This window comes from Limulus polyphemus, unplaced genomic scaffold (genome assembly GCF_000517525.1).
Source record: "Limulus polyphemus unplaced genomic scaffold, Limulus_polyphemus-2.1.2 Scaffold1802, whole genome shotgun sequence".
NCBI lineage: Eukaryota > Metazoa > Arthropoda > Merostomata > Xiphosura > Limulidae > Limulus > Limulus polyphemus.
In genome coordinates this window covers 84220-100291 of record NW_013667412.1, presented here as the reverse complement: position 1 = coordinate 100291, position 16072 = coordinate 84220, and the positions used below count along the sequence as shown (strand labels likewise).

At 34.0% G+C, this 16072-nt stretch overlaps 1 protein-coding gene across 1 annotated transcript in view; it reads right to left on the bottom strand.

Annotated features, from left to right (window-relative positions):
* The window catches only part of LOC106464985 (cyclin-dependent kinase 10-like), a 161055-nt gene that overhangs the window by 137643 nt on the left and 7340 nt on the right, over positions 1-16072 (bottom strand). The window contains exons 3-4 of the mRNA XM_022392802.1: positions 6921-6993; positions 475-546 (exon numbers count right to left, since the gene is read on the bottom strand). Of these exons, the coding sequence (XP_022248510.1) occupies positions 475-546; positions 6921-6993 (145 nt within the window). The remainder of the gene's footprint in view (positions 1-474; positions 547-6920; positions 6994-16072) is intronic.

Below are 16072 nucleotides of genomic sequence, written 5' to 3'. Positions count from 1 at the left end.
TAAGAGTATTTTATAGCCAAAATATCAGAATATTAATGACGTATTTTCACTAAAACTTTTTCCATGAATATATGAAATCAAAGTGCTGTCTGTTCTGAAAGCAAAGTGAGTTTCATGTTAAAATTAAAAATACTTTTCATCATCTGAAACTGTCAAATTTCATTTGTATAAACTCAAAAACTTCCTAAATAAATTTCAAGCAATTTTTCCAGTAAAATTTTATACCTTGTCATTTTCTCTACCCTAACTGTATACAAAGTTGGTCAATTTGACCAACCTCATAACCACCATAAAAAATATTAAATAAATCCGAGTTGCTCGAAATTTCTTCAAATTGTAGCATGAAACTACATTTTTCATCTACTTCTACTTAAATTTTATTGCCCTTTGAACTGTACTGTGTTGTAAATTACTAAACAAACATGCAGTTCACGTTACCCTATTGAATTACATAAGATAAAAAAATTATCTTACCATCTTTTTCTCTTTCCATTCTGACTTTCTTCATTGCAACAATCTCATTTGTCCTAGAGTCTCTAGCTCTATCTATTAAAATAATCTATAATCAATGCAGCTAGATGGATAATGATTACACTTTTCAAATTTCAAATGTGCTTCATATAAAGTAAATTACTTAAATCCATAAACAAAGAAGGATAATTGTATTTTATAAAAATGTTATAATCTCGTGCTGCCCTTATATTTACTTCCTCCATCACTGATCATGTTACTCTGATACTAATGGTTATGCTTTCTTCCAACATACAATTTCCACTGCACCAATAACAAGCTTCTATAAATGATGTTGATGTTAATCATAAACCACACACATTTTGACAAATTTCTAAGTCTCACTAACTTCAAATTCTTGTTTATTGTTTTGCTAATGGTCACATGAAACATGGCCAACTTCACTGCAATGTTCTTTTTTGGGGGTTTGGTTGTTCTATTTCGTAACCATAGACTTCACCTTGCAAGTGAGTGCATTTTTCAGAATGGCTTTGTTATGGACTTAAAACACATTTTTATTCAAAACACTGTGGTGCAATCCTTTCAGTCTTTCTAGAGAAAACTGAAAATATACTTCAGCTAGATACTTACCACTCTGCACCACTAAGAAGTATTACCATACACACACAACTGCCATGGAATTTCTTGCAGATGCCACAAGCCTTGGACAAACTCCCACCCCCATACATCTACATGTATTGTGCTAATCTATAACATTATTATCATAATGTTGTAAACTCCCCTAACAATAGGGTGACATATGAAATATGTTTTCAAGTAAGAAGGTTAACTTCAGACTCTACTTACCTCTCTGAACCACTAACTGCTAGAATGTTGAAAGAGCCAGTGTTGATCAATTACAAAAATAGGCTCCTTTCTGAAATACTGAGAGAAAGGGAAAGCCCATAGGTTGCAACTCCCACAAATTAAGTTTTGCCTAGTGAAGCAACATTTGGTAGGAGACTTCATTCTACTCAAGCATGGAATACTCTATGCCCAATTTGTGCATTTACATCACAGAGAGAACTACAGTAAAGCATGTCAGGTATATCCAGTACCAGTGGTAACATGTTGCAATAGTGAGTAAAACGTGACAATGGGTAATGCAGCTAGAGCTTTAGGCTATTCCATCTTGGTGAAATATTTACATGATACAGATACTGTATGAAAATATGAAGGGAGAAGAAGCTCTCACCTGCACCATGAGGCAAGTCCAAGTCCCATCTGGCTAGACATATTACTAGGAACTGCTTGGGAAATATTGTAAAGGGGTGTCCTGTGCTACATTTCCAGGAAACACTTCAGCCCTATAACTCAATTGATGGATGGGCCTAACCAGCCTCTTCTCATAGGTAAGGCAGTACTCACAGAGGAAACTCTCCATAATGACATCACCAGTGGCTTCAGACTGAGAAAGTAAGGGTTCTCCATGTTCCACTAGAAGGAGGGAGAGGAATACACACTGGGGAGAACACCAAAATATGTGAGAGATAGTGCATTAGTTTACTATGAATAAACACAGCAAACGAGAACAAGGTGCAAGGGCAGAATTACACCTGGTGGTGTGTTTTTGTTATTGTTGTTGTAAAAGATGTGGAAACAACCATGTCAGTTACAGAGATACTAGCTGTCTGCTAGTCATATGACAGTAAATGGTGATTAATATTTTTCTGAAAATTAAATATAAATAAATGTTGTATGTACATGTTTTCTAAAAATTATTGATAATATACAAGCAATATATGTATAAAGAATGTTTAACCTTTTCCTAGTAAGTAACATAAAAAAACAATTTATTTTGATATTTTCCAAAAAAGTTATAACAGAAGGAAATGAAATTACATAACACTTATCAACCAAAGTTAATCAAGGTACATACAGAAAAGAGGAGCATCAATTATCACAAACAGATACAGTTTTATGCAAATCATGAGTAGGTGCAAAAAATAAATTAAAACTAGTTTAACAAAGTTAAACTAAAAGCTACACTGACAAGTATAAACAATCACATATCAGTAGCTGATACCAAATTGTTACAAACTTACATGTAAACTGTACATTTATACACTATTCATATAGATGTACACTAAAAACTTTATTGTACATTTTTATACAAATCATGAGTAAATGCAAAAATAAATGAAAACTAAAGTTCAGTACTGTTACCCTAAAGTTATCTGAAGATGATAATCAAGTCCAGGTTGAAACCAAACTGTGAAGTACTTACATATAAACTGTAAAGTTGTACACTATTCAAACAAATACTGAAATCTTTGTACATACATATATAATGAAAACTGAACACAATAATGTAAAATAAATAAAAACCATGATATTTGAAGTACACAAAAAAAGTGAATGTGTATGCTCTTCTAAACTGTATGTATAGTCAAATACGTCTTTGTGAAAATACAAATTATGCAAAAAATGAAAATGTAAAAGTTTCAAAGCATCAAAAAATTGAATTACATTTGAAACAAATGGAAAGATCTAAATATAAATGCTGAGTGATGGTGTAAAAAACACAACTACTAAAAAAGCAAGGTGTTATAAATAACAAACCTCTACTAAAGAAACTTTAATTTTTAAGAAAAGAAAATGATAAAATACTAAATACATTTGTGTCCAAAAAGGAGGTGAAGTTTTGCAGGCACTTTCAAATAACACATACACTGTATATTCCACACTGGGAGAGCCTAAGTTTCAAATTACAGTGCAAATCTTGTCTTTGGACAGTTATAATGAGAATAAGGTGACATAGACTAATCTTTTAAATGCTGGAAAGTCACATTCTTTGTAATTTATGGCGTATCTTTTCTTTAGTAAATTCTTGTTACAGTATGTACCATGTAGCCAGGGATCAGTCAGAGTTATACAAACTTCCTGTACTGTAAACTTTGATATATATTCACTAATCGTGGTAGTTTAAGTTGTCTTTGTATTGTGAAGCCACATAAAACAACATTTGTTAAAATTAACTTGTGTGAAAGATCAAACATATTGTACTCAAGTACCATACACGCAACAGCACGTGTGCACTTTCTTACTGTCATTTATATAGTAAAGTTCAAGTACATCCACGCTAGAGTCAGAGAGAGGAAAAACTCCCAACCAGGTCTTAGATATGATACTGCAATTGAGTCACTATTCACATTGTTGATATCATGGTTCCATTGGTGTAGACAAAATTATGGATACAATGAAACAAGTGTGTTAAAAGTAATTATTTTAAAGGCAAGAGTTACGAAAAGTTTCATTACATAACCCTAAACTTATCTAACCTTAAGATTTTCAAATTTTTACATTTTAGTTACTTTTATTATAATGAATAAAAGATACACATGAAAAACAAGAAATAAAGTACTTACCTGGGTCATCTTTTGCTGTCCACTGTCAATGACATTTAACCCTACTTTTTTATACTAATGGTACTACTGCAATAAATAATTTTTTATTTAGTTAAGTAATGCTCCAAAAACACAGAATAGTAAAATTCAAAAAGCATAATATGTCCCATAACTATCACAATTTTTCTGGCTTTCAAACTATGCAACAAGAGTCATTACAAATTCATTTAACCTTGTCAATGTATTTCCTGTGAGAACAAAGCTTGTACTGAAAGAGAAATTAATACTTCTCAGTACAGAAATCAACACAATAAACCACTTGATAGATGAAAAGCTTTCTATTAGTTATAAACAATATAGTATTAAATGTAAGAGAGAACTATTAACAAATCCTGAAAGAGAGGATGTGACAGATGGGTTTGATTTTCTATTTAGTGTCTCTGTAACCAAACCAGATTGAAGAATATAAAAATTATGCTTTGTCTGAGCAATGACAATATTAAAATTAGTACTTTATATTAAATTTCATACTTATTGGAGGTGTGGTAAATAAATTAGAGAAGAGGGAATGGCTAGATAAAAAATGTCATTTCTCACACTAGGGGAAATTCAGAATTTTTTTTAATATTGCCTTATAATATTAAAAACTTAAAACATAAAATAATATTAAAATTTGATTTATTAACTACATTTGATGCTAAGTATATTGATAATAAAGTAGTTTGATTAAATTTTGAATGTAACTCTGTAAAAGGTTATGACATGCACACTTTGGACCTACCCAATGCAAAAGGGTTAAATAAGTGAAGTGTTAATATTCCATGTATAATTGAAATTCCAAAATATCTTCTTGACAGCAGTTTATCGGTCATGTGTAAATATTCTTTCATTATTAAGAAACAGTTGAAAAATATCATTTGAAAGGTGAACCCAGAGATACAGTTACGATATACGTTTAAACCTAATTTTCACTTATGATTTTTCTTCAGATTTAAGAACCAGATTCTACCTTACAATCATCATATGTAGTTTATAAGCTTACTTTTCCTTGCTGTCAGCATGGCTACATTGATACTATTAAAAGAAAACTGTTAACTTGTATTAACCCTATCGCAATGGTTATTCTTTACTACGCATGCCACAAGGTTTTAGTGTCTTACATTCAAAATTTTATCAAACTATCTTTTGTTGTTATACCAATTAAAATAGCATAAAATCTTAGCTAATACTCCATATTTTAATAGTATACAAGTTTTAAGTTCTTAATTCTACATGGCAATATTTAAAAAAATCCTAAATTTCCCATTGTGTGACACGCGTGACACATTTTCTCTTAGCATGTCATCATCCCTATTTTATCCACCACCTGTTGGAAAAGTACAAAATTAAACATAAATTACTCACTATAAAATCATCATTGCTCCGACCAACCATATTTTTGACAATCTTCAATTTTGTTTGATTACAGAGCTATAGAATAGAAAATCAAACTCCTCCTGCTACACACACCCCTCACATCCTCTCTTTGAAAATTTGTTAATAGTTCTCTCTCTTACATTTAATTATAAATTACCTATAACCAATAGAAAGTCAAGGTTTTCATCTATCAAATGACATATTGTATAATGTTATGTTCTGAAAGGTTAAATACCAACTTCACTCAGAGTACCAACATCGTTCCCATGAGAAAATTAACAACTAGCTTGGATGAATTTGTAATGACTCTTGTCACATAGTTAGAAAGCCTGAAAAATTTTGAGAGGTAAGGGAATTTGTCTACTTTTTGCATGCTATTAGTCTATATTGTTTGGTGCATTATTTAATCAAACTAAAATTATTAGGTGCATTACAAACATTAGAATATAATAATTAGGGTTAACTCCCTTTGACAATCAACAGCAAGAAAAAATAAGAATGGTTAATTATTTTATTTCTTGTTTTCATGTTTATTCTTTAAAACGTAAAAATAGGGATCCTTTAGTTAAGATTAGATTAGGTAAAATAAATAATAATAATATTATAATAAAAATGTTTCAAGAGGCACACACGCAAGCAGTCTACTGGAATTGAGTCAAGATCACACCATATCTTTAATACTTTTGTGTACCTTTCTAAAAGCAACAAAGGCTTCCTTACTCATGTTATTATCAAACATATCCTTTTTTATAGAAAATCCCCTTTCTATTGCAGACTGATCATGAGATGAGATCCATAACATAGAGAATACAGTCCACAACTCTTTAAATGGTTTCTTTTGGCTCAAGAACACAGTAGTATACTGAAGTTACAATAGGAACCTACTTTGGAGTTGCAAACATTATAATTCACAAAGATATTTAGATATACAAAAACAAGAACCATGAAAAGAAGACCTACTTTCAAAAACAGCATTTAACAGTAACAAACAGAAGACAAAGTCTCAGTTCTTCCAGGGGATTTATAATTGTTGCAGTACTTAGGTCTTTAATTGTAAGGTAAATGAAAAGATGAACTCTGTATACTATCAGGTTAGCATGCTGACACTGCTATATTATAAGAAAATAGCACACCTGTATAAGTAAGATGCCAATAAATTAAAACTCAATCAATTTCCTCCACACGATGCAATTACAAATGGGAATTCATGCCATACCATCTTCTAATGTTTTCCCTAGAGAAAGTTCCTGTGGGCTTATCAAATGGGCCCACAAAATGGTCATCCTCATAGTATTGATGTACTTTAAAAAAATACAGAAGTAGACAATATTAACCAGTCTATGACTCAAAAGCTTCCTGCAGTGGAAATTGCTCTGCAGATCAATAATCCATAACCAGAGTTTTCAAAAGTAAATTATCAGTGGTGGAATATAGGACTAAAAAGCCTATACACTCATTTTTGTAACTTTACTAAAGATCACAAGCACCCCTCATATTATCTTAGCAAATTAAACCAGGAAAATAACTATGGTAGAGATAAATTCTCATACTCAAAAGGACAATTTTGTAAGTCATATTTCCAAAATAAGCTTGTAAACTACAATACCCTCTTTTACTGAAACACTAAATATTTGCAAAATTACTTACAAACAATTCCATAAGTACCTTCTCCTATTCTATTTAACTTTTCAAATTCTGTAACAGGTCGGCATTGTCCTTGCTGAATGTAAATAGTAATTATATAAAATTATAGTAAATGTGCCACTATTTAGTTTTATATTCAAATTTAGAATGTATGTAGTTTCACTCTCAGTTTAAGAAACAAGTGAATATATAAAGAACTTTTCTTACCAGCAGTAGTTTGATTTTAAATAAACTTTACTACATACAGCAGGGTTTCACTCAACATAAAAGGAATTTTTGGAAAATAAATAAAAAACGATTATAATGGGCATGTTAAAAAATAAAAAATAGCAAACTTAAAATTTATCGTTGGATCTCTGCTTTCCACTTACAACACAAAAAGAGTTGATTCAATAAGTTATAGTTGAAAAAAGAAATGTAAACTTTGTAATCACAGTTATGAGCAATATTTTTACAGTTATTTTATTTTAACTATTTCCTAAACAACATCCTGATGAATTGATGAAATTTAATCAATTGGCAAAACCATTCTAGGTTTTATTGGTGAAATGTACGAGCAACAAACTTTTCATTCAACTATAACATTTCCAGATGGGGTTATTAACTACAAAACAAGTCTCGATTTTAAGGAAATTTCTAGGATGTCCTTCAAACAACCTGACCTGAATCATGGGTCATCCAAAAAAAATACATAGATCCTCAAAAATGATCCAATTAGAATAACTTTGATGTTTTTATATCTTATTTATTTCTAAAAAGTACAATTAATGTTTAGTTCCCAATTTGGCATCTTTATTCAACTAATTTCTGATGCCTTATTTCCCAGGAAGTTTTGTTAGATTGGAAAAAATAAACCCAAACCATGCTAATGTTACATAGTATCTTAAGAAAATAAACATTCAAATACCTGTAAAACTTTTAAACAGAACAACAATCTTGGCCCATCACATTCAATGTTTTTATTCTAACCAGCTTAGCCTTAGCCCCCACCAAGTACATCCCGCAGCAAGACTAGACTTGCATTGGAACTCTTACACATACTACTATACCGTAATACACATACAATGCCTGAGTTCTGCACATGTACACAACTACACTGCTGACATGTATTATAGTTTATATTCATAGCTTATATTGACCTCGAGACAGGTAAAGCTAGCCTTATTTTATTCATTGATATTCTGTTTCGTATTGTTCAAACTTTCCTAAAATTTTGTTTGCAGCTATCATTATGTTCATGGATTTTCCTGCTTTTCTCATGGTGGCTAGGTCTTTTGTATTTCCTAGACTAGACTGGTCTGGTTTGTCTAATGTTAGTTTTAGGCCTATATGCGTATAACAGAAAGGAGGTCAGTGTTTCAACTGAGATGATTAACAATGAAAATTCTGAGTTTGATTTTGTAAATTTGATCATTTTAGTTTCTACCAAAGGTTTATTGGTAAGAAGCTGAGATAGCCATGTCAGTTTTACTGTTGTAAGCATCTATACATCTATACTGGAAATTAATCTCACTAAATATTCATGTTATCAGCATTTGTTTTTGTTGCAAATTCCTGCCCGCCCATACATATGCATACAAACATCACACAATACAATTTGTTGCAATGTAATTAACAGAGCTGTATACACTGTACTGTGCTACCACACATAGCCATTCATGCTCAGTTGAACTCCAAACACAATTTACATGCATAAAGTAGCACAGAGGCACAGCTTGTCCACAACAAAAAGTTAGATGACTAAAACAGCATTATTAGCCAATCACAACTTCTCCTAACATTTTCAGCCCTTTTGATGGATTGTACCAACATTTCTCTTGTATAAAGTGCAATCTTTTTTAACCCAAAAATGGACCAAAAGATATTTTTATGGGGGTTCAAATTTTTGAGTTCGTAATTAGGCAATTTACTGATAATTTTGGTCAAGGATTAGGGTTAACATTATGTGTGTAGTGTGGGCATGGATAAGTGTACATTAGACTGAGATGTTGTTTTGAGTAAGGGTCTGATCTAGGGCACTAATCATCCATCAGACAACATGGGGAGGTTTACGTTGGTTATCCAATGAACTTTTTAGTCTTCTCGGACAACCATTAAAATCAAGCCCTGAAGAAAGATAGACGACGTAGACATGCTGAATTCTTTTCCATTCCATTGCCAAAGAAGTACAAAGTATATAAACTTAGTTAACCCTCTTGCTCCGGGTACCCTTTACTATGCATGACACAGGTTTTAGTGTTTTACATTCAAAATTTTATAAAACTACTTTTTGTTTATAGTATACCAATTACAATATCATAAAATCTTAGCTAATAATCCATATTTTAATAGTATACAAGTTTTAAGTTCTTAATTCTACAAGGAAATGTATAAAAAAAAATCCTGAATTTCCAATAGTGTGATGCATGTGATACATTTTGTCTTAACGTGTCATCATCCCTATTTTATCCATCACCCCTCGAAAATGTATGAAATTAAACGTAAAATACTCTCTACAAAATCGTTATTGCTCAAACAGACCATAATTTTCATAGCCTTCAATTTTGTTTGATTAGAGCTTTCAAATAGAAAATCAGACCCCTCCTGCCACACCCACTTGTGAAACATCCTCTCTTTCACAATTCATTGATAGTTCCCTCTTACGTTTCATTATATATTACCTATAACCAATAGAAAGTCAAGGTTTTCATCTATCAAATGACATATTGTATACCGTTGTGTTCTGAACAGATAATTGTCAATTTAACTCGGAGTTGCAACATCGTTCCCATGGGAAAGTTAACTACTAGCTTGGATGAATTTCTAAAGGCTCTTGTCGTATAGTTCAAAAGCCAGGAAAAATTGGAGAGGTAAATGAATTTGTCTACTTTTTGCATGTTGATAGTCTATATTCTTTGGTGCATAATTTAATTAAATAAAAATTTTTGAGTGCTTTAGTATAATTACTATAAAAAATCAGGCTTAACTCTCCTCAACAACTGAGGGCAAGAAAAAAGAAGATTGGGTAAGTACTTTATTTCTTGTTTTTCATATTTATTATTCATTTATTATTATAAAAGTAACTAAAGTTAAAAATACAGATCTTTTTAAGTTACTTAAGACTAGATTAGGCAAAATAAGTAATAATAATAATGTAATTAAATTGGTTCACTCGGCACGCACACGAGCAGCTCGTGGGTAATGTAATTCGATAGCGTAACGTGAGCTGCACTTTCCTCGAGTGATTTACAACTTATAATGGTAGGGATAGTAGTTAGACATGGTTCAAAGGGCAATAAAATTTAATTATAAATACATGTATCCCACGTGGGGGTATAATGAGGGCTCCCAATCAAAGGGAAAAATTGCACTTTGACATATCACTCCTTTGTGAATGTATATTGCACAGAACACCACTGCCCTACTTTGCACTGAATGGTTATAGCCATCTTTGTGTTGACCCCATTCAGGAGGGTGCCTCAACAGTTGACCAACAGCTTGGAACTGGAAAGTGGTAAGGACTCCCACAATCCACTTGAAAAAAGGGGGGTGAGAACACGTTGGAGAGTCCAGAGGAACATCATCACCTGAGACAGTGCAATGGGTGACCATGAAACCCTTTTTTGAAAAGCAGACCATACCGATTTATTCAGTTCAATGCATGGCAGGGAAGAGCAGCTATCCTCTTCTGCTTTACCCATGCAGTCCATAGGTGGTACAGTCCAGAACGGTTATTCGTGAGGTTATTCAACTGCAAGCGATATCGTGGAACACCCCATTTCAACAGAGAGCATTGTGAAGCCATGGAAGATAAAACAGGAGTTAACATGACTGTAAAATGCAGATTTCAAGTAAAAGAATACCTGGTTAAGCACCACTCACCATAGAGCAGGAGCCATATAATGAGGAAATGAAGCAAGGGCCCCTGATAGGAAAAGGATGAATATTAACGTATCCAGTCAAAATCACACTAAAATATGAAGAATGGCCACAGGTGAAAAACGAAAACCCAACGAAGAAGAAACCTCTATATGTTGCAAATAATGGGAGAAAAACATATTAGGTGTAGTCCACGTGCACAATTGTAGGATTTTCTCCAATGACCTACAAAGGCAAGAGAAAAGGTGAGGTGTTGAAACTAATGAGAAGACACCTGGAACAAATTGGGAGGAAGAAGCCAATCGAATCAAAAGGTAATCCTAATTGGTGAAGGTAAAAGAGGAAAGATGCCGAACAGAGGAAGATTACAAAGGGATAAGAGCCAGGAGCAGGTACCACGGTAGGAAGCGGTGCAGGTAATATAAAAAGAAGATTACGATCCGGACATAGAACTCTATCCATATTAGGACGAGTGTAGAGATGAGAAATATAAGGAAGGGAATAGGCAAAGAGGAGGAGTTACCCTCCATAGCCACCGTATTTTTGGGAGGAAGGTACTATCCAAATAAAAGAGAAATAGGTAGGGTGGTAAAGCATACATGAAACATCCACGGCAAATGACTTAGACCTTCGACGTCCACAGGTTAAGAGGGGAAGGAAATACGTTGTAAGGGAAAGGTGAAAAATGGAACACGAGTAAAGTGGTTCAAGTGGATGTAAATTGAGGGAATGAAGAACCATCTTAATATCACAGTCCAGAAGAGTAGATCATCTGGGGGGGACGACAAATCCGGAAGGAAGGCCGGAACATGGTAAGGACAGGTGCAGCAAAAACACAACAGTAGTGGGAAAACAAAAGCTATGGAATCAGGTAGTCTGAAAACCCAAAAGCAAAAAGACTGAAACCCCCCAGTCAAAAAGTCATGTGAAAAACTTGCCACTCGAACCACAGCAGGATGGTCTGCAGGGAATCCCCGAGTTGCAAACCAACTGCGGAACACATTCCATAGGTGCTGATACACCTCCTCTGAAGAAGGACGTATGGAAAGAGCTAAAAGAAAAGCTACATGATGGGAGAAAACTTGATCTCCTTGCCAAGGACTGGATAAAACCAGGCATGAATACAAAGGACAGGAAAGGCTGGATGTAAAACCAGTAACCAAGGTTGAAGAAGAAGGGAGGGAAACAAAGGAAGAGGTACTGGACGGAAAAGTTGCAGTTGTTGGAATCATGGAACCATATAATGATGGAATGTTAAACTCAGAACTTGAAAAAGCTCTGACTACCCAACAGAAAGCATAAGGTTCAGAAACAAGCCCAAAGTATAGAGGGAAAAGTGATAAACCACCCCATGATGGATGAACTGAAGATACGAACAACACTGTGGTGATGAGCATTGGCAACATCCATCCTTGTCATCCATAAGCCAGGAGAAATGCCCATCCTAGGGTGAGACATGCCCATTTACACCTCCTGATTTTGCCGTGCCTTCCCATGCCCACCCGAGAAGTCAATTAGGCATAATACAGTCTTTTTGGATATAGTTTCTCAGGTGTGTGACATTTTATCTCTTTTCTCTATTTCCTATGACCCATGTCCTTCATTACTATGTGATCAATCTTACCATCCCTATTGGGTTTTCCTCCCTCCCAGGATATTTGCAGACTATCCTTTTTCTGGACAGACAATTCTTAAGTTCCTTTTTTGCCCAATTTTCTACCTTTGTCTTATCTTTTCATCTCTTGTTGGTATCTCTTTACATACCACCTCTTCTCTAAGGTTTCCCACTGAAATCTTGAGGGGTTTTCTGGGGACTTCCTCTCCTTTTTCTGCCACATTGACTCATTTGTCATCTTTGCCTCCAGCTTTGTGTACATGGTTTCTCTGTTGTTGGGGCCTTTTAGGTCATGCTGCAACCTTAACTTGCATCTACATACCATCATCTTAGAGATTTATGTATGGCCTCATTATTGTGCCGATACACCTTTAACACAATTCTTGAGTCTTTGGAATCATGGATTGCATCAGTACAACAAAAGTCTATCTATTTCAACCTTGTTGCCCATTCTCAACCATGGAGCCCAATAAAACACCAGTTACCATTGCTCACCTTCTTTGGGAGGAAATGGAGCGGGGTCTGGAGACAGAAGTTAACACATGTAATGTTTAATCTCCCAGTGAATAAACATGGATAAATCCCCCACAAGGTTGCCAGCACCTGAGGTATGAGACATAGTACTAGTTGCAGGTGTGACTGCCAAAGTGGTAAGATGACCTTTGGAATTCACAATGAGGAGGAGTCAACCAATAATCAATAATATAAATAACAATGTGACTGTAATAAATGGGGATTAAAGTGATGTTAAGAAACAGTCTTAACAGAAACTAGAAGTGAAAATAAATGAAGACCACTTCATAAGTATACTGAAGATGAACATGAAACTTTAAACAAACATAAAAAGCATGTCCGACCACAAGTGCTGCCAAACAAATCAATTTCCTGAGTGCCCTATTGAATTTATTTGTACCATTTTCCAGAGTTTGATAATATAGTTATTTGAACAAGTTTCCAGACTACCATATTCCACTTATTTGAACCATTTTCCATGCGTCACGTGAGCATGTCACGCTCCTACTGGTACAAAAGTGACGCATGATGATTTACATAAAACATGTTGAAACCATTTGATCCCAATAGGGGGCAGCAGAAGGCTTGTGGCATGCATAAAGAAAAAATCTGTATATAGAGAATAGCTAATCTTGTGAGAAGAGGGAAGTACTGCATCAGAACACAATTTTTATAGCCTTCAATTTTTTTGGATATAGAGCTATCAAATAGAAAATAGATCCCTTCTGTCACACCCACCTGTCACATCCTCTCTTTTAGGGGATATAAGATGAAGCTGGTATGATCCTCATCCTACCCTTGCAAGTATGTTGGTACCCAGCAAGGTGGTTTTGGATGTAGTTGACTTATCAAGTATGGTCCACCATGCCCTAGCCACTCTACACTATAGGACGCATCCTCCATTACTGACTTTACTTCTGTGGGATTGAGTTGATGTATTTATCTGGTTGGGGTTACTTTCCTGACTTATCCTCTCCCACTTAGATGTGCTCCCTTACTTTTCCACCATGTTTTTTCCTAGCTGTTCATAGCGATGAGACACCTGTTTCAGAAGTGGTGCAGCGCCCCTCCTCAGATCATCTGATCTGTTTTTTTCATATACTGAAGTATCCTTCAGATGCTTTCAGGGAATACGTCTGTTCTTCCCTCCCACCAGTCCCTACTCCTTTTCAATGTGGGATTCTAACTAATCTTGTGAGCAGAAAAAAGTATCATATCAGAAGTTATAATTTTCCTATACTGAAAATGTGTATCTGATTGGTACTTCCCTCTACACACACTTCCCACCCTCCTCACCACAAACTTCCTGTTTACGTCATCTGCCAAACTTTGAAGTGATGGTTCGGTAGTGGCGCATAGAAGGAGTCACATACATCACATGATAGTAGTGCTCTCATATTGTGGGAGAAATGAAGCATGATGTGTTACACGAGAGACATGTATAAATAAATAAAATATGGTTAGCTTTGCCTCTCACCAGGTCAATACAAACTACAAGTATTCATGACAATACATATCAGCAGTGTATGTGTATGTGTGAAGTGCTCAGGCACTGTGTACATATTATGGTATAGTTGTATGGGTCAGAGTTCTGAAGAAAGTCTAGTCTTACTACAGGATGTACTTTACTGTACTTGGTGGGCAGGCAAAGCTGGTTAGAATAAAAATATTGAATGTGATTGTCCAAGATCGTTGTTCTGTTTAAAAGTTTTACAAGTCTTTGACTGTTTGTTTTCTCAAGATACTGTGTAACATTAACATGGTTTGGGTTTATTTTTTTCCAATCTAACAAAACTTCCCGGAAAATAAGGAATCAGAAATTAGTTGAATAAAGATGCAAAATTGCAAACTAAACATTAATTGTACTTTTTAGAAATAAATAAGATATATATATAAACACCAAAATTCTTGTAACTGGATCTTTTTAGGGTCTTTGTACATCAATATTGTCGTAATTATATCTGTTTTGAGAGTCTGTGTATTTTTTAGGACAACCAATACAGCCTTCCAGACAACCTCTGATACAAATCGAGCCTTGTTATTTTTTTCTTTATCTTACTTAATCTAACTTAATAAGTTTCTAATTTTTACATTTTAGTTACTTTTATAATAATAACTAAAGAATACACAAGAGAAACAGGAAATGTAGTATTTACTGTCAACAATGAATGAAATTTAACCCCACTTTTTTTATACTAATGGTACTACTACACTAAATAATTTTTTACTCAATTACATAATGAACTTAAAACACATAATAATAACATGCAAAAAAGCAGACAGTGTCCTATAACTATCATAACGTTTCTGGTTTTCTAACTTTGCAATAATTCATTCAAAATTCAGCTAAGCTCATCAATGTGTTTTCTGGGAGAATAAAGTTTGAACTGGAAGTGAAATAGACAATTCTCTATCCAGAAAACAATGTAATATAATATAATAGATCATTTGACATTTTAAATCTTTTACTTTCTATTAGTTATAAATAATATAGTATTAAATGTCAGAGAGAATTATTGGCAATTTGTGAAAAGAGGATGCGACATGTAGGCATGGCAAGTGGGTCTGGTTTTCTAGTTTATGGCTCTGTAACAAATAAGATTCAATGCTATAACAATTATGCTTTGCCTGAGTAATAATTATTATACTGAGTAATTTACACTAAATTCCATACTTCTCAGAGGGTTGATAAATAAATTAGGGAAGAATGAAGACACAGAAAGCAGAAATCACAGTTCTCATACTTGGAGTGATTAAAGCTTTTCCTTACAAAATTAAGAACTTAAAACTTATATAATACTTAAATTTGATTTACTAACTATGTTTTGTTGCCAAGTTTATTCATATACTATGATAATAATGCAGTTTAACTGAATTTTGAATGTAAATCTCTAAAACGTTGTGGCATACGTACTTTGACCTGCCCATGGCAAGATGGTTAATATATTGTTGCGTCATCGAGTCACATGACTACTGTGACGCAACGTTTCTAGAACTATCATGTACTTTGGCGAATGTTCTAGTTCTTACTAGATATAGGGTAGGCTGGTATATAAAAGAGGGGAATGTAATGTCTGGGTAGACAGTGAGTAATTGATCTGCGGTCAGAAGTATTATTGACGTTCGTTGATATAGCGTTTTGTTTAGCGCGATTGTTGAAAGTTGAGTG